At 40.9% G+C, this 24,924-nt stretch overlaps 1 protein-coding gene across 1 annotated transcript; it reads left to right on the top strand.

The window, feature by feature from the left end:
- The first annotated feature begins 19 nt into the window (after positions 1–19).
- On the top strand, positions 20–20,799 carry ECE2 (endothelin converting enzyme 2). The gene is made up of 19 exons (XM_053460008.1): positions 20–290; positions 6,924–7,010; positions 7,217–7,361; positions 7,848–8,063; positions 8,624–8,748; positions 10,293–10,439; positions 10,630–10,695; positions 10,802–10,990; positions 13,535–13,677; positions 15,242–15,356; positions 15,605–15,715; positions 15,841–15,939; positions 16,583–16,660; positions 18,182–18,285; positions 18,899–19,009; positions 19,321–19,388; positions 19,855–20,045; positions 20,175–20,270; positions 20,384–20,799. The coding sequence occupies exons 1-19, from the start codon at positions 258–260 to the stop codon at positions 20,558–20,560; spliced, it is 2,301 nt and encodes a 766-aa protein (XP_053315983.1). The 5' UTR covers positions 20–257; the 3' UTR covers positions 20,561–20,799.
- The last annotated feature ends 4,125 nt before the right edge of the window (positions 20,800–24,924 follow it).

Here is a 24,924-nt window from a genome sequence, read left to right on the forward strand (position 1 = left end):
TTCTGTCCTTCCTGTTGAAGGATGCAATAGGTTTTGTCATGGTAACCAGAACATTCCCAGCTAGAAGCCCCAGCCTTACCCCCCTCCCTCCTTCGCCCTGCCTCTCCCTCCCTCTCTCTCAGGCCTTATCTGCCGGCAGTTTGCCAAAGCTGGCCAGGATCTGTGGGGTGAGCAGGGGATGGGCAGCGGGCGCTGTGTCCCTGGACTCCTGCGCATGGCTCTAGATCTCCTGTAGAGGCTTCTCCATCATCACCAGGATGAACGTTGCACTCCAGAACCTGAGCAACAGCGTGAGTGACAGAACGAGCCCACCGTACACAGTAATGTATACATTACACAAAGCTGACATTTACCTATCAACGGTAGGAGATAGACCTCCTTACAATGACACTGATCCCATTCACACCAAGATACCTCAATGCACTGATATATATACACACACAGATATATATATATATATATATATATATATATATATATATATATATATATACCATATATATATATATATATATACATGTATATATATACCGTGTATATATATATATATATATACACACACACTATAGAGATTGTCACAGTGTGTGCGTTGCATACACTGATGTGTACCTCATAATATACAGAATGCATATTAATATGGGTACTCCCACCATTATATACCTCCTGTTACAGACACTGTAATGTGAAGGAACTAATACAGAATTCTAGCCACAGTAAACCTTATGTGTATATATGCACTGCTGTATATAGCTACTGTCACATTTACACGGATACTGAGTGTTACAGCATGCCTCGTGTACCATATGTTAATACACAAACCTTACTGTTTATCTGTGAATGTGTGTACAGACCGTGAAACTGTGCACTTTTATACACCAGTAGTGCTGCATTTTGTATTACCACAGCAAGTGCGACATATACACAAATCTTATACAGCTAGATACGTAATACACGCGCAATATTATATTCATGATGGTACTTCTGGTAGCTCACCAGATGTGGCTGAACTGCCACTCCCATAACTCTCAGCCTACCTTTTGACTGCCAAAGCGAACAGGTGGTTATCCAGCAATTGCTGAATGATTGCTGCAGTTTTAGCCTGAGAAAGATAGTTGTAAATCAACCGTTTGGTCATAAAAACAAATGTTTCAGTATAAGGTTTTAATGTATTCATATTTACATAAAGCAGAGTTACATTATTGACCCACAAACTGGGATACAGTTACTGTAATATGCTACCATAATGTATACACACTATTACGTACTGTTTTGTTTTCCGATCAATATACTATAACATATAGTTATATACGTTTATTCTGATATACTATGACTGCCAGCAATAATATATATATCTATATATATATATATATATATATATATATATATATATATATATATATATATACTATCTACTTATTTATACATTATTTATATATGTGATATAGCTGCTATTAATTTTTAAATGTTATAAAGTGTTTGCTTATAATAGAATATATAGATATTATCAGCATATAAATTCAATAAATAAAAACAGAAATAAGAGAAACTATTGAAATGTATATGCACTTATCTTAAACACAAGTTAATATAAACCTGCTGTCAGAGTTGGACATATGCAGCTGTATGTAAAACATAAAGTTAGGTGCCAGGAGTAATATTTCTGGAGGCACGACTACCTGACATCTATGACATTTCCTTTAGGATTCTTCTCTGGTTCTCGTTTGATCGGTGTGGAGGAAACACACCTTTAAGTTTCTTAAATCCAGTCCTACATGTTTTTCTTAGGTTCTCGTACAAAACTTTTTCTCTACCAGAATCTTCTAACCCATAGGTCTGGTCTTCTTTGCTTGTACAGCAAGATGCTCAGCAACCATATCCCTCCCTATAGTTGAAGCACGGCAGATGAAAGCATAGGTTCTTCTATGTCAAAAGACAAATGAGACCAATACTGGAACCTGGCGCCCATTGACGTTCTGCTGCCCAGAGTGGGACACAGGCCACCAGTCCTTTGATAAGCATAGAACACATAAGACTTCAAAAAAGAAATGCTAATAATGTGCGTTCTATCAATGCATGGAAGGGCATGCTTCATAGGTGACATCTAGATGGTGTTCATCAAGTCCTCTCTGACTTAGTCCCCTATGGTAGGCAGCAATTTAAATATCCTGAATAGTTAACACAATGTGAGGAAATGTATAATATTTTCCTTTATGCATTGTGCTTGATAAATAATGTCTCAGAGGGTATACAACAACACAGACCAACACAACATATGGTCTACGTGTGGATCCAGTCCTTCACCAAGCCCAGCTGCTTTTTTAGGTTTATATTTCTGCATGATAACACCTTCTTACGTTAGAGTCCTGGTATTTTTCATATTTACTTATTGGATTCAGCCCAGCTTTTTGCCAATCTTCTTGATTCAGTTGACTTTATATGTGTCATTATTACACATTTTCTTTGTGTTCCACGAGACAAAACTGGCACTTGTCCCAAAGGCAACCTGTTCACAAAGAGGGTTTCCCCAATGTAGCACGTCATCCCTTTTAGGTTAAAAAGTCTAGAGAGAGAAGGAAAATGCTAAAAGAGCTAAATGCCTTTCAGATAAGACTTCAGGAAAGAAAACAAGCTTTCTTGGCTGTGAAATATTCACAAAGTTTATTTAAAAGATGTTGTTAGCATCTTCCTGACAATAACATTCATTGCATTTACATATAAAGACAACTGTGGCCCCCAAAAATGTGGTTTGGTCTTTGACAGTTGTTTATTTTAATTTGTGAAAAGGCACTTCTTGTTGGATTAATATGCACAAATATTAACGCGTTGGATTGGATTCAATCGCAGATGATACATCTTTTGCAAATAGCAATCCTCCCATATGCTGCAATGGAAACACGAGATGCAAGAGAGTGTTATTATGATATTTTATATAGCGCCAACAAGTTACGCAGCACTTCTCTTAATAAGTATATTCAAAGGATATGACAAAACTAGAATTGGCAGACTAAGATGAACCGATACGTTCCGACACATTCCGCGGGCTTATACGCGTTATCTTAATTAATAGCCCTAAATTAACCCTATAGAATCTGCTGATCAAATAAAAATGTAATAACCCCTTTGTACCCTAGGTATGAAGGCACATTACGTCCAGAAAATGTGACCACTGTTGCTTTGTGTTCAACGTTGAATCCTCTGTTTTATTGAATGCACATATTTTTTTCCCCCTATTGGAAAGGGCTTTTTTTCTGATACCTTATTTATATATGTTATTATATTTATTATATAAGTATCAGTTCACAGGGTATGTTTTACTCACTAAAACAAACCTCCCCCTAACCCACCCGCCAATCCCCCCCCCCCCCCCCGCTAACCAAAGAAAAGGAGAAAAAATAAAATGTCTCACTCCCTTCCTGCCTGGCGATCAGAGTAAGACGGGGAGAGAAGGAGGCTGAAGGCTGTGATTGATATGATTTGCTAATTGAAGCAATCACATGGCCAGGGTTAGCGCTATTCACTTCAATTACAAGACAGAACCATGCAACAGGAGCCAGCTGGTAGCAACATGTATAAAAGTGGCTTTAAGTTGTGACATTCTATACGTCATGATGGATTTAACGTGAGTGTCACGTAAAAGAAGGGGTTCATTTTTGGACCTATCTCCAGGAACCTCAATTGCAAGACAATCCCCTACACCAGGAACCACGTGGTAGTTGTGACGTTCCATATATCATGACAGATTTAATGTGACCGTTATTAGGTATGAGAAGCGGTTACATTTTAGGGCTGTCTCTGACCCATGAGATGATTCATTCCCAAAATATGAGCAATAACAGTACTTAATAGTTCTACTTAATCTGTTAAATTTAACACTTTTATAACTAAATGTATTGTTAGAAAAATAATTCCTAGTAGAGATGAATGCCCAAGACCTTTCCCAGAAATTGTTCAAACTTTTGCCTCATTCATTCTTTTTCAGAGAATACTAATTGCCTTGTGACACAAAAGCAGGCACTCATAAATAGTTGCCATAGAAACTAAAAAAGCGTTTTAAAAATGCTAACGTGCAGGGATTGTGACATTAAAGGTGCCACCCACACCTTCCCCTCATTAAAGAAAAAAATGAAATGACAAGCTTTTCTGGTCTACAGCTCCCATCACACTCATCCATAATGATAAAGGTGATAGGGGTTTAGATCTGAAACATAGAGGTGCAAAACATTTGGCATACATGTTAGCGTGTACATTTTCTATCCATCATTTGTTACTTTTGTGTGACCATGGAATTTACTTATGTATATGCCCATCTGCACTTTTTTCTTTGTATCCCTTTCATCTCTTTCAGTCACATCTTTCCTCTGTCGCTTTCTCTCTCTTTCTTCACCTCGCCCTATTTCTCTTTTCTCTCCCCCTCTTTGCTCTCTTTACCTATCATTTTTACCTCCTCTCTCTCCCTCCCTTTCATTCTTTTCTAACTCTTTATGTCTCGCTCTCTTTCTTCTTCCCATCTCTCTCCCACGCTTTCTGGTCTCCCCCTTCTCATTCTTTCTATATCTTTTATCTCTCTTGCTCTCTTCTCGCATTTTCTTTCATATATCTATTCTCTCTCTTCCTTCTCTCTCCCTCTCATTCTTTTTTATGCATCTTTTGTCCTCACCTATATTCTCTGTCCACTCTCTGTTCTCTCCCACCCCCTTTCTTTGTCTCCCCCTCTTTCTTTTTTCCTTCTTCTCATAGCTCTCTATTGTCTTTCTCCCTTCTCTTCATCTGTCTCCCCCTCTCTTTACTTCCCACCTCCATCCGTCTCTCTTTTTTGTTCTGCCTCTTTTTCTCCCTATCTTCCTCTTATCTTCATTTACCTCCCCAACCCACCCTACACACCACAGACAACACTATTTGGCAGTCTCAACCTGCCCCCTCCTTGCACATCATCTTAAGCCTCCCTCCCCACCTCAAACATTATCGCCAGCCTCGTGTACCCCTAAGCCGCTGACAACATACTCAGCCTCCTTCCCCCAGGGCACACAGCATACTCAGCCTCCCATCCCCGCCACATACTGCATTAAGAGCCTCTACCCCTCCCTGGTTTTGCAGCACAGACTATTTGGCCTTGGCCAGGATATGTCACTGGAAGTACGCTACCATTGTAGAGCGCTATATTGTAACCAGAGTCAACAGCTCATTGATACACGGGACATGCATCACTGGTTTAAGAGGCCGGGTCTTTGTATGAGACATGCAATATATATATATATATATATATATAATCTTTTATTTATATAGTGCCAACAATTTACGCATCGCTTAATCAGCCATAACATTATGACCACTGACAGTTGAAGTGAGTAACACAGATAATCTTGTTATCATGGCACCTGTCAGTGGATGGGATATGTTAGGCAGCAACTGAAAATTTCATCCACAAACTTGATTTGTTAGAAGCAGGAAAAATTTTCAAGCGTAAGGATTTGAGCGACTTGACAAGGCCCAAATTGTGATGGTTGGACGAATGGGTCAGAACATCTCCAAACCTTTAGCTCTTGTTGGGTGTTCCCGGTCTGCAGTGGTCGGTACCTATCAAAAGTGCTCCAAGGAAGGAAAAGAGGTGAACCAGCAACAGGGTCATGGGTGGCAAAGGCTCATTGATGCACGTGGGGGGCGAAGGCTGGCCTGTGTGGTCAACTCCAACAGAATGTTAATGCTGGTTCTGATAGAAAGGTGTCTTAACAGTTTGTTGTACAGATGTAATATTCTTTATACAATATATTAAACCTATGTATTATGTTGCTAGTTTGTGTGACTAATACATTTCTTGTGTTAGTGGCGTCCAACCCCTAGTGTAGAGTAGTAGTAGCACATTTGATATTCACTGCTCATTTTCAGATATGTATCGCCATGCGGATATCTCGGTTCCTTATATGTATTACCTGGCAGTTCAAGAACATCAGTGTTGCTTTTCAACTAAAGATTCATATGTGTTCATTGGCACTGAGGCTGGCTGCCAAGCACTCCTGGCAAATGCCCTTATTCTGGGCACACACCTAATAAAGGCAGCTGATGTCGATATGTAATGTATGGCCACATGTTTGTCTCTAGCTGGGAGCTATGCATCTGTGATTTATCGGCTGCTGGTCTTAAAGCTCAAGGGCTAATCTTTCTTTTGAGTGTGGCCCTACATTAAGTGCATCCTGTTTCCTTTCAACCCACTATTTGAGTTTTCTCTTGCCTGATTTTTCTGTATATTTCTCTTTCATGGACCAGGAATTTATTGAAAACCACTGATAACATTTATTTATTTGGGTTTTCAAGAGAACAAAACATACCAAGGAAGTTGACATAAATACCATTGTAGTCTTAAAACACTTAGAATATTATCATGTTGACATCTTTGTACCCTTAAGTATAACAATACTACATTTAGGAAAGGTGGTTGGGTGTGCTTACCAGTCTACTTATACTTGGAAGCACTTATTGGTTCAATTTCCTTACATTCACTCTTTTCCTTATCTACTCTATTCCTACTGTTGGACTTAACACTTAGGGGTTTATTCACTAAGAAAGAGTGGGCAGAGAAGTTTACAGAAGTGTTGTAATTTCAACTCCCTTGCTTCACTATTCATTATAAAGGGCCAAAACGGGCAGGTTTCTCCAGCAAGAAGGACTGAGCTGTCAACATAATGTATAATTTAATGGAGAAATTCCACGCCACATCTTAAACCATTCTAAAAAAACAAACTTGGGTTTATTCCATTATATATTAAAATTAATTACTTTAATATTTAATATCTGCACGCAGGCCAAGTGGTGTGCGACCCTCATTGCAGAACACCAGTTTGAAGAATTACAAAGCAAGGAGCCATCAAATAAATAACCATTCTTTATAGGTTAAGTGTACAGTTTCTCAGCCTTGTTTTGGTTCCCAGATGTCTGACTACAAGCGCGCCACTTTTAATGATGATGATGTTCCAGACCCTGCAGGAGATGGGGCCTCGTCTCCTGACACCATAGAGGTAAGCCTGAAATAGAAAATATAGCAAAGGGATTACATAATAATCTATGTTTGCATTTTACATGGGTAGAAACATAAGGAACATAATCTTGTTGAATGTGTTATTAATTAAATATCATCAAATATCACCACGTATACTGTATATTTCCATATCTCCCCTGACTTTTTTTTTTCTATTTATCCATAATATACATCTTTTAACCTCAGGTTGGGTTCCGGAAAGGTAGAGGGCATATCCTTGGTGTGCTTGGAGGGAGGTCACAGCCAGAGGTCCTTCTTGGTGTCCTGAGTGCAGTGCTGGGGGTGCTTCTCCTAGGAAGTCTCATCGCTTTGGGGGTGCAGCAGATGACAGGTACTATAGATGCCATATAACCTTTGTAATCCATACCTTTTTTTCTGACCTCTCCCTTTTAACATACACTTCCTCTTTCTGTTGTTCTTCGTCGGTTATTTGGACTGTCATTGCTGCTCGCTGACAGATTGTCGTCATTACGTTGTGCAACATTTCGGCTTTAATGATCCCAAAATAGGGATGCCTACACTCCATATGCCCTGTAGTGTATGAGGTCATGCAATTCACTAAATAGATTTGAACATCTTTCTATACTATCATATTCCAGTGGTTTTCAATTTCGTTTTCTCTCAATAAGAATTTTATCTTGTCTCCTTTCCCTTTTTTGCTGTCCTACTTACCATTTCCTTGCTTTTCTCTTTTTCCTGTTTACCCTTCTCTTTATCCTTTGTTTCCTCACTATCTTTCTCCCTCTTATCTTTACAATGTCTTTCTCTTCCTCATAATCATTCCCCACCCATCCCCTTTGTGTTCTATCTCTCTCAGACAGGTCCCGCTCACTATGTCTGACAGAGGCCTGTGTCTCTGTGGCTGGCCGTATTCTCGATTCACTAGATCGTGAGGTGGATCCATGTCAGGACTTCTATCAGTATTCTTGTGGAGGCTGGATGAAGAGGAACCCTCTGCCAGATGGACGTTCAAGATGGAACACATTCAACAGCATCTGGGACCAGAACCAGGCTGTTCTCAAACATATACTGGGTGAGATGGGGAAAGAGTGGAAAGTGCAAAGGGGAGATGAGTATAAAATGAGAAGATACGTTAATGGGAACAGAGACTAGAACAGTGAGAAGCAACCTGTTTTGGAGTAGAGAGACCAATAAAACTAAAGAAGGTAGAGATAGCTAATTCAGGAAGAAATGAAAGTGAACAGCATAATGATACAGACTACGATGACAACAAGAAGTTTTAACCCCTTTAAACCCATTGAAAACAATGCATTTTGAGCTCATACATGTACGGGCTTTGTCATTAAGGGGTTAATAGGAAGATATTTTTCTCTTCAAGAAACTTTATTGATTCCATAAGTGGGTTATATCCTCCATCTCTGGGTGCAGAACAAGAATTTTACTTTTTCTTGCTTCTCCCTTTACTGGCAATAGAGACCCCCACGGGAGTATTATAATGGGATTAGCTTTTCCTGGTGATAGGTTGAGCCTATGTAGTAAATAGTCTAGGTGTATGCATAAAGATTACATACTAACCATGTAGTAACATATCTGCACGAGTAAAGATTATAACATGAATTGATTTCTTTGCAGAAAATGTCACCTTTAACTCTAGCAGTGAGGCAGAGATGAAGACACAGCGTTTTTATCTCTCCTGTCTGGGGGAACAAAAAATAGAGGAACTGAAAGAGAAGCCACTTACTGACCTTATAAAGAAGGTGATACCTGCAAATAATTTACAATCGCATGTCCAACTTTTCAGAGGATACACCCATTAACTCCACATGATATCAGAGAGAATTCAGAGTGTTCCCAACTTCCCCCCTAGTGTTACCTAGTATTGGCAAATGCACGATTGTAGGATATTGTTACTATTGAACCATTGGGCATTGTTTTAGTCTGTCTGCATCTAACAGATACTCGGTACAGATAAAACCAGAAAACCTATAGTTCTACTTTTTACTATTATCTGCACTTTTTCCTTCAATCTGTAGTCTACATGATTGTATACTTTTTCAAAGGCTACATATAAGAGTACTTTTGATAGATGGGGACCTTTTTTAAAATCACAGTGGATCACAAAGGGTTGATTTGATTTTTTTTTTTTTGTGGAAAACATAGTTTATCTGCCTTGTGGCAAAGGGATTTCTTAAAGTGTGGGTTCGGACAAACAAGATATATTTATGGGGTGTAACAGAATGCTGTCCCTTTCAATGTTAAAAAAACTCCAATAATGTATTTGTCTTAGAATACATTCATTTGTGGATCCCCTATTCTAGCCTTGTAAAAGACCCTAATTCCATCTTGTAAATATATATATTTCCAACGACCTTAAAATATGTTCCACAAACTACCTGTTCAACTGTAAATGTAACTATAGGTATATGATGCAAAATGCCATCATAGAAGGGTTAATCCTCGTAAACTACCCAAACGGAGAGAGACTGCCCTTCCTCTACAAATGCTGCACAAATAATAGCGGAACATGATTTAATTATCGTGTTCTTTGTTTGCCCGGGACAGACATTAGCACTTCCTGTGCAAGTTAACTAACGTCATGAAAATAAAGGCACCATACCCTTTATATAGCTATAATATGGCTACAATTTACTTTAAATGTATACTCTTATCAAAGCACCAATAATCCACATTGATCTTGTTTATTTAAGTCTATATACCAGTGTCACATTCTAAGATGTCCCAACATGATATTTGATTTATCATAATTTACTGATAATCTAAGTATTCTAGACATCGTCTTCATAAATGGATCTTCCTGGAGTACCTGATAATTACTCGCAGCCTCAGGCAGCATTTATAGTATTTCCAGAGGGAGTGGTAGAAATGGGACACATGCTCTCATCATCATCTTTGAATTTTATCTTATTTATAGAACATCAGCAAATTCCTTAGTGCTATTTCAAAATTATCAATAACATTGAAATGGATGACATACATTAACACATGACACGACAGGGAAATTCTGTCCCACATAGCCCAGTATAGCCAAGTAATACCCAAAAAACACTAGTACTTAACAAAGCACAATTTATGAGGAAAGGATCTAGTGGCTGCTTTATACCCCAATGACCATATGGGGATTTTTTTAAAATTATTGCACAAATCAGAAACTGGGTCAGCTGTGTTTAGCTATAAAAGGTTTTTTGTGGGGTCCTTCCCCACATTGAGTTATTACACAGTCTTGGATTGATATGCAACAGTGCTCATACATACTATTTCTGCGTGTCCTATATTTTCCAAGGTTGGGGGATGGAACATCTCAGGCAACTGGCGGGGGGATAACTTCATGTCGGTGCTGAAGACTGTCTCAGGGACCTACAGAGCAACCCCATTTTTCAGTGTGTTTGTAAGCGCAGACTCCAAAAGCTCCAACAGCAACATCATCCAGGTACCTGTAATGAGGATGGGGATAACATAATATACGTATTTATTTATTAGTCTGTATTATAGACAGGGTATGTATAGAAAAAGGAGAGCTATGAGTTTGGGGACAAACTGGGATGGTATTTAAATGAGGCGCACAGGAAAATGAACTAACTGCGCATCTGTGGAATCTTTTTTCCCCCACAACTTTTTAGGTGGATCAGTCTGGACTTTTCCTTCCATCTAGAGATTATTACATTAACAAAACAGCTAATGGAAAGGTGAGAGATGGGTGTACGGATGCATGCCTGTGTGTATATATGTAAGGGTATGTCACTATGTGTGTTTATCACTTTATGAGTTTTGTGTTCATTTGGTGTGTCCCAGGTGCTAGCTGCCTACCAGCAATATATGGTGGATATAGGAATGCTCCTTGGGGGTACTCCTGAATCCGTGGAGTTGCAGATGGAGCAGATTCTAGACTTAGAGACTCAGCTGGCAAACCTGACGGTTCCACAGGATGAACGGAGAGATGAGGAGAAGATCTATAATCGCATGACTATGAGCGAGCTTCAGGTGAATGAAAAGCAAATGTGTCAGGGTCCCGGGCCTGAAGATGGGAGGAGGAGGAATTGATTGTAGGAGAAGGGATTATAGGGGTCTTGGAGCAGCACAGTCTTCCACATCCAGCTAAATGTCAGGCCCACACAAGCATATGTGTATCTGAGATCCCTAGTCTCCTGGAAATGCAGTTGTTTCTCCTGCCTCCCTGACGCACACAAGAATATCCCATGTGCACTCTTATTCACTCTGTCTTTCTCTCTCTCACAATCTTTCATGGTCTCTAAATGTCTCTCAGACTTTTTTACTGACTGCTTACGTTTCCCTGTCTCCTTTTAAGCAGCTCTTCTTCTCTTGCCTCTTTTTGTTCAGCTCTGTTAACCAGGCCTCCTGGAGCACCTCCTCAAAAGGGCGGAGGAGAAGTACTTCAAGAGGCCAGACCGATTCACAGAGAAAAGAAAGCATTTCTCCGTGAACCTGTCTGCATTATTCTGGACTCTCTGACTACTTCCGCAAAAGGGCGGAGCCACAGTGCTCCTCATGGAGGAAAGGGCGCAAAGGCTCCGTCCTTTTGAGGAGGTGCTCCGGGAAGAAGGTGCCAGCCTTCCCTAGCATGTTAGCCATAGAAAGACAAAGATAATATTTGAAAAAGCTTTATCGGCTAATTGAGGTATAGTTCTTTTCAAACCTTTAACTATCTAGGTCTCTTCTTTATGCATATTACCTTATGTGTTCTTCAAACAAAAAGGACCTTACCCTGTAGCTGCCCTCCTCCTCCGTGTTCCTACGATTCTTGCCAGTGACTGGCCTCTTGGACAGTCAGTGGCAGGTAAGTGCTCCAGTTGAAGTCAATGAAAGAGCTTTCCCCACACGTGCACAGGGTCTGAGCAGACCCCCACCTGCAGCGTTTGTCGAAGCAGTGTTGGAGCAAACTAATGGTAAGTGTATCATGTGCAAGGGGATGTGTTTGGCAGAATGCATTTCCTGCACAGAAAATAGTTGGGGGTGATAAAATGCATACGTGTGAAGGTTCTGCAGAATCCCCCGATGCATCTGCAAGGTGGACCAAGTAAAATTAAAAGGGACGACTCAGCTATCGTACGTGTTAAAGTGAATATAGTGTCCATTTAACAAACTAGTATCAGTCATAAAATGGGCATTTTTTATGGCCAGAACTAGTTGGCCTTGATTCCAAAATCCATGCAGGGTTATTTTCTTAACTTTGGTTAAGGAGTCTATTCATTGTCATATGACAGACTATTAGGAGCAGGTATCTATTTTTAGGCAAAGTAATGCTTTTATGATCTAATGTGGCATTTGGAGATATACCTCCTGCTGTGTTTTGTCTCAGTATTCCTTATGTGAACATATCTTTATGTAAAGACTTTAGTCATAACACTATGATATATTGAAGTACGGCGCCAGCTTCAATGGACCAGCAGCAGGTTCGTCTTCTACCTTCAGCTTTAGTGTTCTTTTGAACATAACAAAAAAGTCACATGCTGTTCTAGAGATATTATACTTATACAACTGTATGAGATTCTAAAAGCATTTCACCATAAGTGATTTTGTACATGAGATATTAATATCCAGCCGAACAATGTCACAAATGCTGGGTGCTTGCGTCAATTTTATTTTGGTAGTTTTATCATTAAGCTTGATGGCTGCTCAAAACAGAAAGAGAACTTGCATGAAAGTTATTAAAGAACAACCCAAGTAAGGCAAGCAGAGCATCAGTAATGTCATTTATTGTAGTCATTGTAGTGCCCTATAATAGCATAGATGGATATGTCTACACAGAAACAAAAGGTCTTTCTAGCTGTCTGACACACTAATGTATTTTTGCAAAAACAAGCAGATTAAATATCTACTTAATATTTGTTACGCACTACAGTGTGTTTGCTGATAAGGGTATACATGGGTATCTATCATAATTCTGAATAGTACCCCTAGTAGACACTGCCCTAATTGGTTTCAATGAATTGCTGTTTTTGGAACCTTTAATGTTGGGTCTGCAGCATAAGCTAAGGTAACATGGAAGCTTAGTCCAATAACCCGGAATACAGTATAGACTAAATGTGCATGCTTGAATGTCAATCTAGGGTAATATGGGACCATATCACATTAACCTAGAATGCAGTACCAATTTTGTATGTTGGACTGCAGGTTCAAAGTGAGCTCCCGAGTTCTCAGGGCAACATAAAGTCAACCACCAGGTCTTTTTGGATAAAGTCTAGATGATTTTGTGATTCTCCATTACCTCTGACTGCTGTTCAGAAGTAGGCCTGTCACTCTTTTTCTTCCAGCAGGTTGTATTCATTAGAAGAGTCTAAAGTTACCATGTTTAAAATAGACTTAATGAAGGCTGCTTTGGGGACAACCTGGTTTAAACAAGTAGAGATGTAATTAGGCTATATATGTCTTTAACAGCTTGTTAGACTAAGTACATCTGAGATGTGGTAGTTATTGGCTTGGAGTTCACTGTATAATGTATGTTATCAAGTGCAGACATAATATCAGTTACTCCTGCTTATCTTTTGCTGCCTTATTTCTTGGCAGAAATTGGCTCCTGCATTTGACTGGATGGATTATTTGGGTTTTGCACTCTCCCCTCTGGAGATAAATGACACAGAGCCTGTGGTGGTATATGGGAAAGAGTATTTGCAGCAAGTGTCTGAACTGGTAAACAACACCGACCCTATGTAAGTCAACACAACTCTTCTAAGAATGTACTTTGATGATATAGGTTACATACATATCTGAACAGTAAGGCAGTACTGAGATACAAACAGATACAATATGGACATTATGATACAATAAGTGTTGTGCTACTGTACCTTGGTACTTAACTATTACCGTATTTGCTCGATTATAAGACGACCCTGATTATAAGACGACCCCCCAAAATCTGAATATTAACTTAGGAAAAAAAGAAAAAGCCTGAATATAAGACGACCCTAAAGGAAAAAAGTTTTACCAGTAAATGTTAATTCATGTAAACTATTTTTTTTAATAAAAGCTATGATTGAGAAAAATATTTTTTTTTTGTTTTTATTTCTTGTATTTTCCAACCTGTCCCCCAGTTACGCACATCTGCCCCCAGGCTTGCCACACCAATATGGCACTGTGGCCCATGATATGCCTTTTAACCCTCTATATGCCACTGTGCCCCATGGTATGCCTTTTGACCCCCTATGTGCCACTCTGCCTCCAGAAATGCCTTATACCCCTATTTCCCATTCTGGCATTTAGGGGGTTAAAATGCATATTATGGGGCAGAGTGGCATATAGGGAGGTATAAGGCATTCCAGGAGGCAGAGTGGCATTAAGGGAGTTAAAAGGCATTATATAGAGCACTCTGCCTCCAGAAATGCCTTATACCCCTATATGCCACTCTGGCATTTAGGGGGTTAAAAGGCATATTATGGGGCAGAGTGGCATATAGGGAGGTATAAGGCATTTCAGGAGGCAGAGTGCACTATTAAATGCCCCCTTAACGCCACTCTGCCTCCTGAAATGCCTTATACCTCCCTATATGCCACTCTGCCCCATAATATGCCTTTTAACCCCCTAAATGCCAGAGTGGCATATAGGGGTGTAAGGCATTCCAGAAATGCCCTACACACACACACACACACACACACACACACACACACACACACACACACACACACACTTTACTTACCGGTGCTTCCAATTTCCTGCTGTATTGCCGGGGCAGCGGGTTGACGTCTCATTCCGCGGCAGCCGGAAGGAGGTGGAGTTGGCAGCGGGGGTTTGTATGCATCCGTCGCAAATACCTTCCCCGGCTGTCAGTGATCAGGAACTCTGGAACTCTGATCTCTGACAGTCGGGGTAAGGTATTTGCGACGGACGCATACAAACCCCCGCTGCCAACTTCACCTCCGGAAGCACCGGTAAGTGTGTGTGTGGGGGGGGGGCGACGACAGGAGGATCCAGGTCCCCTGCAGCGGTGCGGGGGATCTGGATCTTAGTCTCCTAATCAGACCTCTATTTGAGGTCTGATTAGAAGACGACCCCGATTATAAGACGAGGGGTATTTTTCAGAGCATTTGCTCTGAAAAAAACCTCGTCTTATAATCGAGCAAATACGGTATGTACATTACATCATCCCTAGTCATTATATTTATACCATTGCCTTAGGCAGGAGATAATATTAGTAGTAATTATTCTCATTTGTTCTGTTTCTTTTTCCATGCCCAGTACATTACTATTCACATTAACATACTGTATCTATGTCCTCAGGATTCTAAACAATTACTTGATTTGGAACCTGGTCCAGAAGATGTCTACCAGTCTGGACTCTCGTTTTGAGAAATCTCAGGACAAGCTTCTTGAATCACTGTATGGAGCCAAGAAGGTAATGAGCAGATGGCATGTGTGCGTCTGTCCGCTAATCTTTTTGTTTGCTATCTCATTTTATCTCCTTGATTCCCTGTCCATCATTTCTGATGTTTCTTTCCTGACCATTTGCGTGACCTTTTTTGATCCTTTCCACCTTCTTTATCTCTCCATTCCTCCTTTCCAGACTTTCCCCTCCTTCACTTCCTACCCGTTTCTGCTTGTACTCTCACACATGTGCTTTCATATGTGTTCCTTCTTTTGCAGTCCTGCACACCCCGTTGGCAGACCTGCCTTTCTAACACAGATGACACTCTTGGATTTGCACTTGGATCTCTCTTTGTGAAATCGACTTTTGACAAGAACAGTAAAAGTATTGTGAGTTTTTTGTTCAGTGAAGGGACATAGTAGGATTTCATAACTGCATTAATAATTAAATTATTTTAAACAGCATGGAAACACTGTGGATTTTGTAGTGACCTGTACTTGCTGTCTTATCTCAGGCTGAGCAGATGATTGGAGAGATACGAGCAGCATTCGAAGTGACATTGGGAAGTCTTACATGGATGGATGAGAAAACAAAGAGGGCCGCAAAAGACAAGGTCTCTTTCAGCACCATATATACAACAGACTATTACATATACATATTGCTACCTACATGTAGTTGATCTAGCACAATCATAGGAGCACATAGAAGGGTAACCACAAGGGTTGTTTTTCCAGGACACTTATAGAAGATGGCTGATACGGTAACCCAGTAAATTTGCCACATTCAGGCAGAACCTTCTGTGGGATTTGTTTTTCAGTATTGTATAAATTTCCATTGTAACAGTATTACTCTGCTATGCAGTGTCTTTAGTATTAAATAGTAGACACCCACACTGTACATAATTTGCCCCCAAACAGCTTGTTAGTGCCACTTTTGCCGCAAGAATCTTATTAGTGCCACCAAGCAGCCTGCCTGTGCCATCATTACATCCTTACCTCTCCTGCACCTTTTATCCTGCTATGCTAGCAGCCTCGATGTCTTTCGACGTGACTTTCTATCTCCGTGCCGGTTCAAAATTGTTTAGACAGGTCCAGGTTGGAAGGGCCCTTTTCGCTGTATTAACCTCTACCATCTCCGCTGGAAGGCTGTTCCAATTTTCTTGATATGAAACATTTACTTAAATCACATATCAGCTTCTGCTTCAGCAAGTTATTAAGTTTTCTTCAACGGAAAATATTCTGTCATTTCTTCCTAAGGCGGATGCCATATATGATATGATTGGGTTCCCTGAATTTATTCTGGACTCTAAAGAACTGGATGAAGTATATGATGGGGTAAGTGCTGCAAGACACAATATAATCCTTGCACAGTAGGACCACAATCAGATTTTGCTGTGAAGCTTATAGCTGTTTCTAGGTTGTGGCTTTGACCTATTTCTTAGTCTTTGTAGTGAGCCGAGTTTTCCTGCTCATTGAGTTGCTGCCATTGATTTTGTCTAGACATTTTGTGTTTTAGTTATTTTGTAACCAGGGCCGGCCCTACCATGGAGCAGAGTGAGGCAATTGCCCCAGGTGGCACTTTTGAAGAGGCGGCACTTTGCTGCCTCAAGCGCCTTTTTTTTTTTAAGCGGAGGAGAGGGAGGGGCGCCGGGTGGTTTTCGCTTATCAAGTTTTCAGTACCCGCTCGGCGGCCCTCTCTCTCTCCTCTGCGAGCCCTTTAGCTCGGTCTCTGTGCCAGCTTGTAATGCTGAGCGCGGAATATGACGTCATTTCCGGCGCTCAGCAGTAAAGCAGCACGCACTGTGGCAGAGCAGGGAGACTCTCGCCCCAGGACTGCTGGAAGGTAAGTGAAGTACAAAGGGGGGGATAGGGTAGATAATAGGGAGAGAGGGAGAGGAAGGGTAGATAATGACCTCTGGCGTAGGGAGGGGGGGGAGCGTCATTTTAAACTTTACTCCAGGCGGCATTATGTCTTGGGCCGGCCCTGTTTGTAACATTATGTGTTTTTGTATTGTTGTTGTATTTTAGTTCTAGTGCTTGCCCTTCTTTAGTTCCCCTACAGTATGTCCCTGTGATGCGTTTGTTTCCCTTCCCTGTCTAGATTTGAGGAGCTACTAGCTACATAAAGCTGGTGGCTCAACCCTGCCCTGTGTAGCTTCATACAGTATGTCTTGGACCCCAGTTGACTTTTCTCCTTTCCTCATACTCTTGAGTAGTACTTACATCATCTAGTTCTCTGGAAATTCGGCCATGTCTTGGATCCAGCTGCACTCTCTGTCCTTTATAGTCTGGATCCCGTCTGTCTTGTTCTGGTCCCTTGTCTTTGTAATTGACTCATCTTCTATGCTGTTTTGTTTTGTGTTGTCTGCTGACCATGCATTGTGGACCTTACCCTGAATATTGTGATCTGAGTTTTCCCATTTCTATTATGCTTATTATTTGTTAGTGTACTAGATAGGGTTGCAGCTTTTGCATTCATTGTACCCATATTTGACAGATGCACACAGATGTATTATTTCTTATATTGCTGGGTTAGTAAAAATAACCAAAATATCATTACTTTAGCTATTAAGGTTGTGTGGCAGATCTCACAAGAGATTATAGTATTCAATTATTAATTAAAATACATTATTGTGCAGGTTGAGCTTTTGGAGGTTTAAGAGAGAAGTGACACATTTAGAGTTTTCATTTCCTCTGCGTATATCAGGGTACTTTGTTGTTAGCCTTACCATTCCCCTATTGTACATATGATGGAGCTTTATAAATCATTAAACAATAACAATGTTCCTAGTTCCATTGCCCTTTGTTCCCATTGCTTCAACTCATCCTTAAAGAGAATTATGCTTCTTTCCACAGTTTGAGGTGTCCGAGGACTCATTCTTTCAGAATATGTTGAATTTCTATAACTTCTCAGCAAAGTTGATGGCGGAACAGCTAAGGAAACCTCCAAACCGAGAGCAGTAAGCAGGGAGGGGGTACACGCAGATATGTACACGTAGGCATACATGAGTATAAGCAATAGATATGTGCATGCACAGGCTTCGGTGGCTCATTTGCACTTCCCCCAGTGCTAGGGTTCAGGACTGAAACCCGCCAGCATCCTTCCGTGTCAATGACACAATAGCTATTAAGATACGCTAATAAGACATTGGCCTGAGGTTGGTTAGTGTTATGGAAACATCCATTGTCAGTCCCTTTAGTAAAACTATTTTAATTTAGTAAAACTATTTTTAGTTTATTTTAGTACATCTGTTAAGCTAGATACCTTGTGTCACTGTGATAGGGAACTTGCAAATTGCAGCAGAAGAAAGTTAGTGGGAAGTGTGTTCACACAGTGAGTGGGACAGAATGTGTGATTAGCGTGACATAGCCAACAGGGATCATAGAGACATTGGAAATCCTTGTATATACTGATGTAAGTGGTGATGAGACATTTAAACAGAATACATGCTAATATCATCTTGTACCAATATACTCACATAGCCAATATTACTATAAGCTATATATATATAAACTATATATATATATATATAGTTTATAGTTACAACACCATTTACAAATCTCTCTTTGCAGGTGGAGTATGACACCTCAAACTGTTAATGCCTACTATCTACCAAACAAGAATGAAATCGTATTCCCGGCAGGAATTCTTCAGGCTCCGTTTTATGCCCCTACACACCCAAAGTAAGCACTACCTACCTCCTAATTTCAACATTTTCAAAATATTGAATATTTTTCTTTTGTCCTTTTAAATTACTTTGACAGAAATTATACATGGCAAAGAGAAAATACTACTATTTTGGATATTTTTGTTTAATATTTGGATACTTTTGTGCATATCAATACATAGTTGCATAGAATCGCTTACTGTAATGTTCATTTTTTCCCCACTGTATTTTAGATTCTTCTGTCTTTGATTGGGTTGATTTGCTTTCCTTTTTTTATTCACATGGGTTAAATCTCTGCATGCCATCGATTTCCCGTTTCTTCCACAGAGCTCTGAATTTTGGAGGTATTGGGGTGGTGATGGGCCACGAGCTGACACATGCCTTTGATGATCAGGGTACGTAACAAAATAACAAAGGCAGACTTACCGATACCGTGTTGCGTATAAACCCTGCACTGGTACAAGGAAAAGGTAGTCACTATTATAAAAAATGTTAAGCCATGCTTGTTAAGTGAGTATAGAGCATTAACTGTAGTTTCCTGAATACTATGTATAGAAAGATGTGTTGGCATTAGCTTGAAGTGTATACAGGAGTCTGCAGGAAGATAAGTTGGCCAAAGATACAAGAGCTGTGATAAACATACATATAGCTGTATACAAAAAACAAAAACTGTCTGCGCTTCTCACCCTAATAAAGTTGGCAACAAATATATAAACATAATATAAATGAGAGGTGTTGGTTATATGAATTGGCCAAAGCATAATTAAGCTCACCCATGTGAAAAGTCTTGCTTGATTGAGGCATTTTGTTTAAGGTTCAGCATAAACCACTTTAACAATCCTTTCTTCCACTCTATCTCAGGTCGGGAATATGATGAGGATGGAAATCTGCGTCCCTGGTGGCAGAATTCATCCCTTGAAGCATTTAAAAACCGCACTGAGTGTATGGTTGGTCAGTACAACACTTACACTGTGAATGGGGAGAAAGTGAATGGTCGTCAAACCCTGGGAGAAAACATCGCAGACAATGGGGGCCTGAAGGCAGCATATCATGTGAGCACCAGCAGAGACAACGGTTGTACAGTTGACCATTCATGGATTGGATTTATGAGTCTTAGATTTGCATGAGTCTGAGAGCAAAATGTTATACACCGGTTCAACTATGTGGTCCTCTTGTTTTAGGCCTATAAATCTTGGCTGCAGAAATATGGGGAGGAAAAGCGGTTGCCAGGAGTTGGGATGACCAACCACCAGCTGTTCTTTGTGGGATTTGCACAGGTAAGCTTCAACAAGTCTCCATAAGAGCAACTGTGTATAGTCAGATGTACTTAGCCTACTACTCCTTGAATGCCTAATTTGCCAATGCTTATTTACTTCACTCTTCTACGCAGGTTTGGTGTTCTGTACGCACACCTGAGAGTTCCCATGAAGGACTGGTCACAGACCCTCACAGTCCAGCCAAATTCAGGGTCATTGGGACTCTGTCAAACTCAAAGGACTTTGCTGAACATTTCAACTGCCCCTCTGGGACCCCCATGAACCCTGGAAAACACTGTGATGTGTGGTGAGGCAATGTGTGGGAGCAAGGCTGTGTGCGTGTTAACATGTAATAGATGCCTTGTACGTATGTATGTATTTGGATGTTTAAGGGTGTTAGTGAGAGAATCGAGTAGCAAAGGAAGCTGAGTACCTCTGTGTAGATGCCATTATCTGTATGATTTTCAGTTGTAGCTGGGGCAGGATAGAGTTGGGATTCATATCTTGTAACACAAGAATGCTTTGTGTGCAAAGGTGTGTAAAAAAAGAATTGTTAGCAGACAAGTTGTGTAACTCTGCAAGTCATCTGATGCTGATGTGCAAACAGTATAGTATCTTATAAGAGTGGTTCAGAAAGCAGTGATCATTTGGAAAGAATAACTTTCTATTTATTAAATGCAACTCTGTGTTGTTAGTGAACTAGCTACATAGAAACATGCTAGATATATTTCTACATAGCGAAAGATCTGTAATGCATCGCTGCTTAGTGAATCAGCCCTACATTGCACGAGTCACTGCTGATACGAGAGCATGGTAGCACTGAATTGTATGTATGTGTGCGTCTAAATCAGGGTCAGTGAATGAGTACTCTGTTACTACAGTTGTCCTTACATGTGTTGCACCAAATGACTTAATGGTACTGCCAGCACAAACCATGATCAGTAAACAATGTGTGAAAGTAACAGTATGAGATATATTGTACGAGCAAATCTTTGGTGATGAAGTATTAACTAGGTTTCTAGAGACTGTATTGTGTATGCATGCTAATAACCAGAGGTTATTATGTGAGTTTAAATTAATTCGAGGTGTGTGAATGATGTACTTTGAGTAGATTCTTGACTGGTGGAGGATGTTGTGTGAATGCTGGTAAGTAAACAATGTGTGCTGTTGTCGCTGACACTGCCTTTGTGCATTGTTAGTTTTATAACACCACACTCCTGACCGTCTGCTGTCATGGGGGTCCCTGCTTTGGGAGGGGTCTAATTACCCCCACATGCCTCCTTTGCACTGTTTGGAACACATATCATGCAGGCATCATGTTTCTGAGACATCACGCAGGGTTCTGCCTTGCTGAACCTAAACACCCTGTAACCATTTTGTGAAGTCGACTGTCTTTAATGCCATCCAGATGTGCAAGTTGGTGATGCACAGATGTTGCAGGAAGTAGGATTTCCATGTATGTGAAACTTTGCCATATGAAGTGACTTCTGTGACCTTGTGAATGATCCAGCAAAGGCAAACCCCAACTTCCCACAGGGACAGAATATTGTGTAGAAACTAAGAGACAGTCCAAAAAAACTTAGAAAACTCAACAATATGCCTTAATTGTTAGTCTACTGTACAAAAAAAGTAGTCCTATATAGAAACCCAATTTATGTCCTTAGACAGGGATCCCTTTATAGTTTAAGTGGGGAGATGGATGCAGTGTACATTATTGCGCAGTCTGTGTTGGGAGTGAGGAATTTAGGTGAAGAGCAAATGCCCTTTGGGTTTATTTTTTAAGCATCATCCCCTTCAGACAGGAAGATAAGCTTATCTGGAAACTGCCCCATGACGAGTCCCCCAAAGCTGCCCCCCTCTGGCTCCTTGTGGGAGGCAGTGGGGATAGTCACGTGAAGAGGCAAACACCACTCCAGAGGGCTGCTAATCAGCTGTGATTCCACGAGCCTCTGTGGTACACCAGGTATGCAGATAAGTAATTCAACTCTATCCAAAGGGTTGGCATTAGGAATTAACAGTTGACAAGACTGGGGTAGTAACTTTACTACTGTTTACCTATTGCCTTTCAAGATTCACTTGTTATGTTGGTAGTTCCACCACCCACTCCCCCCTACACCTACCTCACACACTGTGACATCTGCCACTTTTTACCCATATAAACTGTGTGTCTTATGAGGGATCTAAGGTATTTACTCAGGAGGCAACCATCTTATTTGTAAACCACTAGAAATGTTTGTGGTGAGTCAATAACAGCTTGAGCATTCAGCACAAGCTCGCTTTATAAGGATTCAAGGCCTGTGAAACTACTGCTCGCCGTTGCTCAGTCACGCTATGCATTGTGTTCTAGTAGTCCTTGTATTTAAATTGTGAGCAGAGTCAGGTAGCATTAGGACCTGCTTTAGCAAGGTAGGTGCACGTCTCAATGGAGGAACTGATGGGTTCAGGCATATCATCCATGAAAGGCATGACCCAGGGCAATAGTTATGATGGGGCACCTAGATAATGGGAACTATACCCCCATGTACTGTATCACGCAGCCCATTCCAGACTCACACAGCAACTTGAGATTAACTAAAATAAAAAAACAATTGCAGGAACCCATTGTTTAGACTGGGTGCGTAGATGAGAAATGCATGCTACTCCATTAGACAATGTTACTCTTACTGAATGCTCATGGCTTCTCCATTACTGTGTATCTGTGAAAATGTTTTTATTTTTACATGTCTAATAAACTAAGCAGAATCTGCCTCTGTCTGAAGAAAGCATTTCATTGATAAGACGAAAGACAAAAGAGTCGGGCACCTGGGGGTTACATTGCAGAGAATGCTGGGTGGTGCCATCTGGCTCCTGGGGGTAACAGTCTGCCTGACACGTTGCATGTTCTCATTTAGATTAGATTGACTGCTTCAGGTTGACAGTATGTATCTGTTTGAATGCTAGAGGGATTAACACATTGTTTTGGAAATTAATACTATTTTCCTCGTATAGATACGTTAGGGTTCACTATGGGGATCTTTACCTGGCTGGGAGCATAACATCCTGAAACTACAGATATAATTAGAGATACAGTGGTCAGGGTTGATTTTGTGTGCCCATTCATCTCTGGGATCCCACTACTTCTTGATTTGCTTTTTCTTCTTACTCTGTAATCCACCATTGACTCCCACACACCTGAGCAGTGCCGCCACACGCACCCGAGCAGTGCTGCCACACACCAGTAGCCACCATGTGCACCTAAGCAGTGCCGCCACACACCAGTGGCTGCCATGTGCACGTGAGCAGTGCCGCCACGTCGACGGACTCGGCGTCGGAAGTACACGGAGCCATTGGGGACCGATATCTGCCTTTGGGGAGACGGTTCTATATAGATTAGGTATACGGTCACAGTGAAAAAAACTTTACTTATTATCGAATAAATATTTTTCTGCTTACCTTACGGCTTTCTGTCTTCTACGTATACTGCCTTGAGTCCATATCCAAGAAGAACACAGATCCTTCCTAAAGGGCTATTCTATATCCTCCACATTTGTCTACTTACTACGCTATATAGTGTTTATGTTCTGCAGTTATTTATTGTTTCCTTTCATTTTCAAAGAGCATCGTGGGCCTGGTGCTGAGGATTTTGGGACTTTTTTTGCTTATTACAATAATTACAATCTACTGTCCTGGATGCCTGGCATGGAGCCTCAGCCTGGACCTAACAGAATGTGGAGAGGAAAGAGGGATGGATTAGCTGCCAGGACTATGAAGAGAATAGAGGGTAATACCTAAAAGAGCATGCTGCCTCCAGTCTCTGTACGGGCATTCACCTCCCAAACCTGCTTCCCGTAGCACAACGGAAATGCATGCGGGTTGGCGACTGACAGGGCCGGCCTTTGGGGTGTGTGGAAGGAGAGAGAGGCACCAAGCAGTCGCTCATGAAAAAGTTTTTAGAAAGGGGGATAGTAAAAATATTGAAATAAGAGTGAGAGAGTGAATTAATGTGTGGATGAATTGTGTGAATGAATGAGAGTATGAATTGATTTGTGGATGAATTGTTTGAATGAGTGAGAATTAATGAATGTGTGAATGAATTGCGTGAACTATTTTTGAAAATGCATTCATGAATATGTGTAAATGATTTGTGGGAATGAGTGAGAGAATTAATGATTGTGAATAAAAGAGTAAACATAATTTATATGGGCAAATTGATGTACACTGTTCCTCTCTCCTCTCCCCATGTCCCAGTTTAAAATATCCTATCCTTGCTTAAAGGAGAAGAGTCTGAGGATCTTGGCCAGTGGCGTCAAGAGGGGGGGGTCAGAGGGGGCCATGCCCCCCCCTACATCATGCTGTGCCCCCCGGTGTGCCCCCCCAATTGAAACGCCGTCTTTTTTTTTTTTTTAATAGATCCGGAGGAGAGAGAGAGGCGCCGAGCGGTTGCTGAGGAATAAGTTCTCAGCCAACGTTCGGCGCCTCTCACTCTTCTCCGCGACCGCGAGGCCTCTGCCTTGGTCGCAGTGCCGGCATTTCAAGCCGAGCGCCGGTATATGATGTCATATCCGGCGCTCAGCAATGAAGCCGCGCACACTGCGGCAGAACCAGGTAGACAGAGACCTCGCGATCCCACACTGGACTTCTACAAGCCCAAGGTAAGTGATCTTCAAAGGGGGGTAGAAAGTTAGGAGGGGGTTAG

Source organism: Spea bombifrons, chromosome 3 (genome assembly GCF_027358695.1).
Source record: "Spea bombifrons isolate aSpeBom1 chromosome 3, aSpeBom1.2.pri, whole genome shotgun sequence".
NCBI lineage: Eukaryota > Metazoa > Chordata > Amphibia > Anura > Pelobatidae > Spea > Spea bombifrons.

Coding starts and splice junctions, on each gene's coding strand:
- ECE2 (XM_053460008.1), top strand. CDS start 258: ATGAACGTTGCACTCCAGAACCTGAGCAACAGC. Junction 13,678..15,241: donor GTAAACAACACCGACCCTAT/GTAAGTCAACAC, acceptor CTATGTCCTCAG/GATTCTAAACAATTACTTGA. Junction 15,940..16,582: donor AGAGGGCCGCAAAAGACAAG/GTCTCTTTCAGC, acceptor TTTCTTCCTAAG/GCGGATGCCATATATGATAT.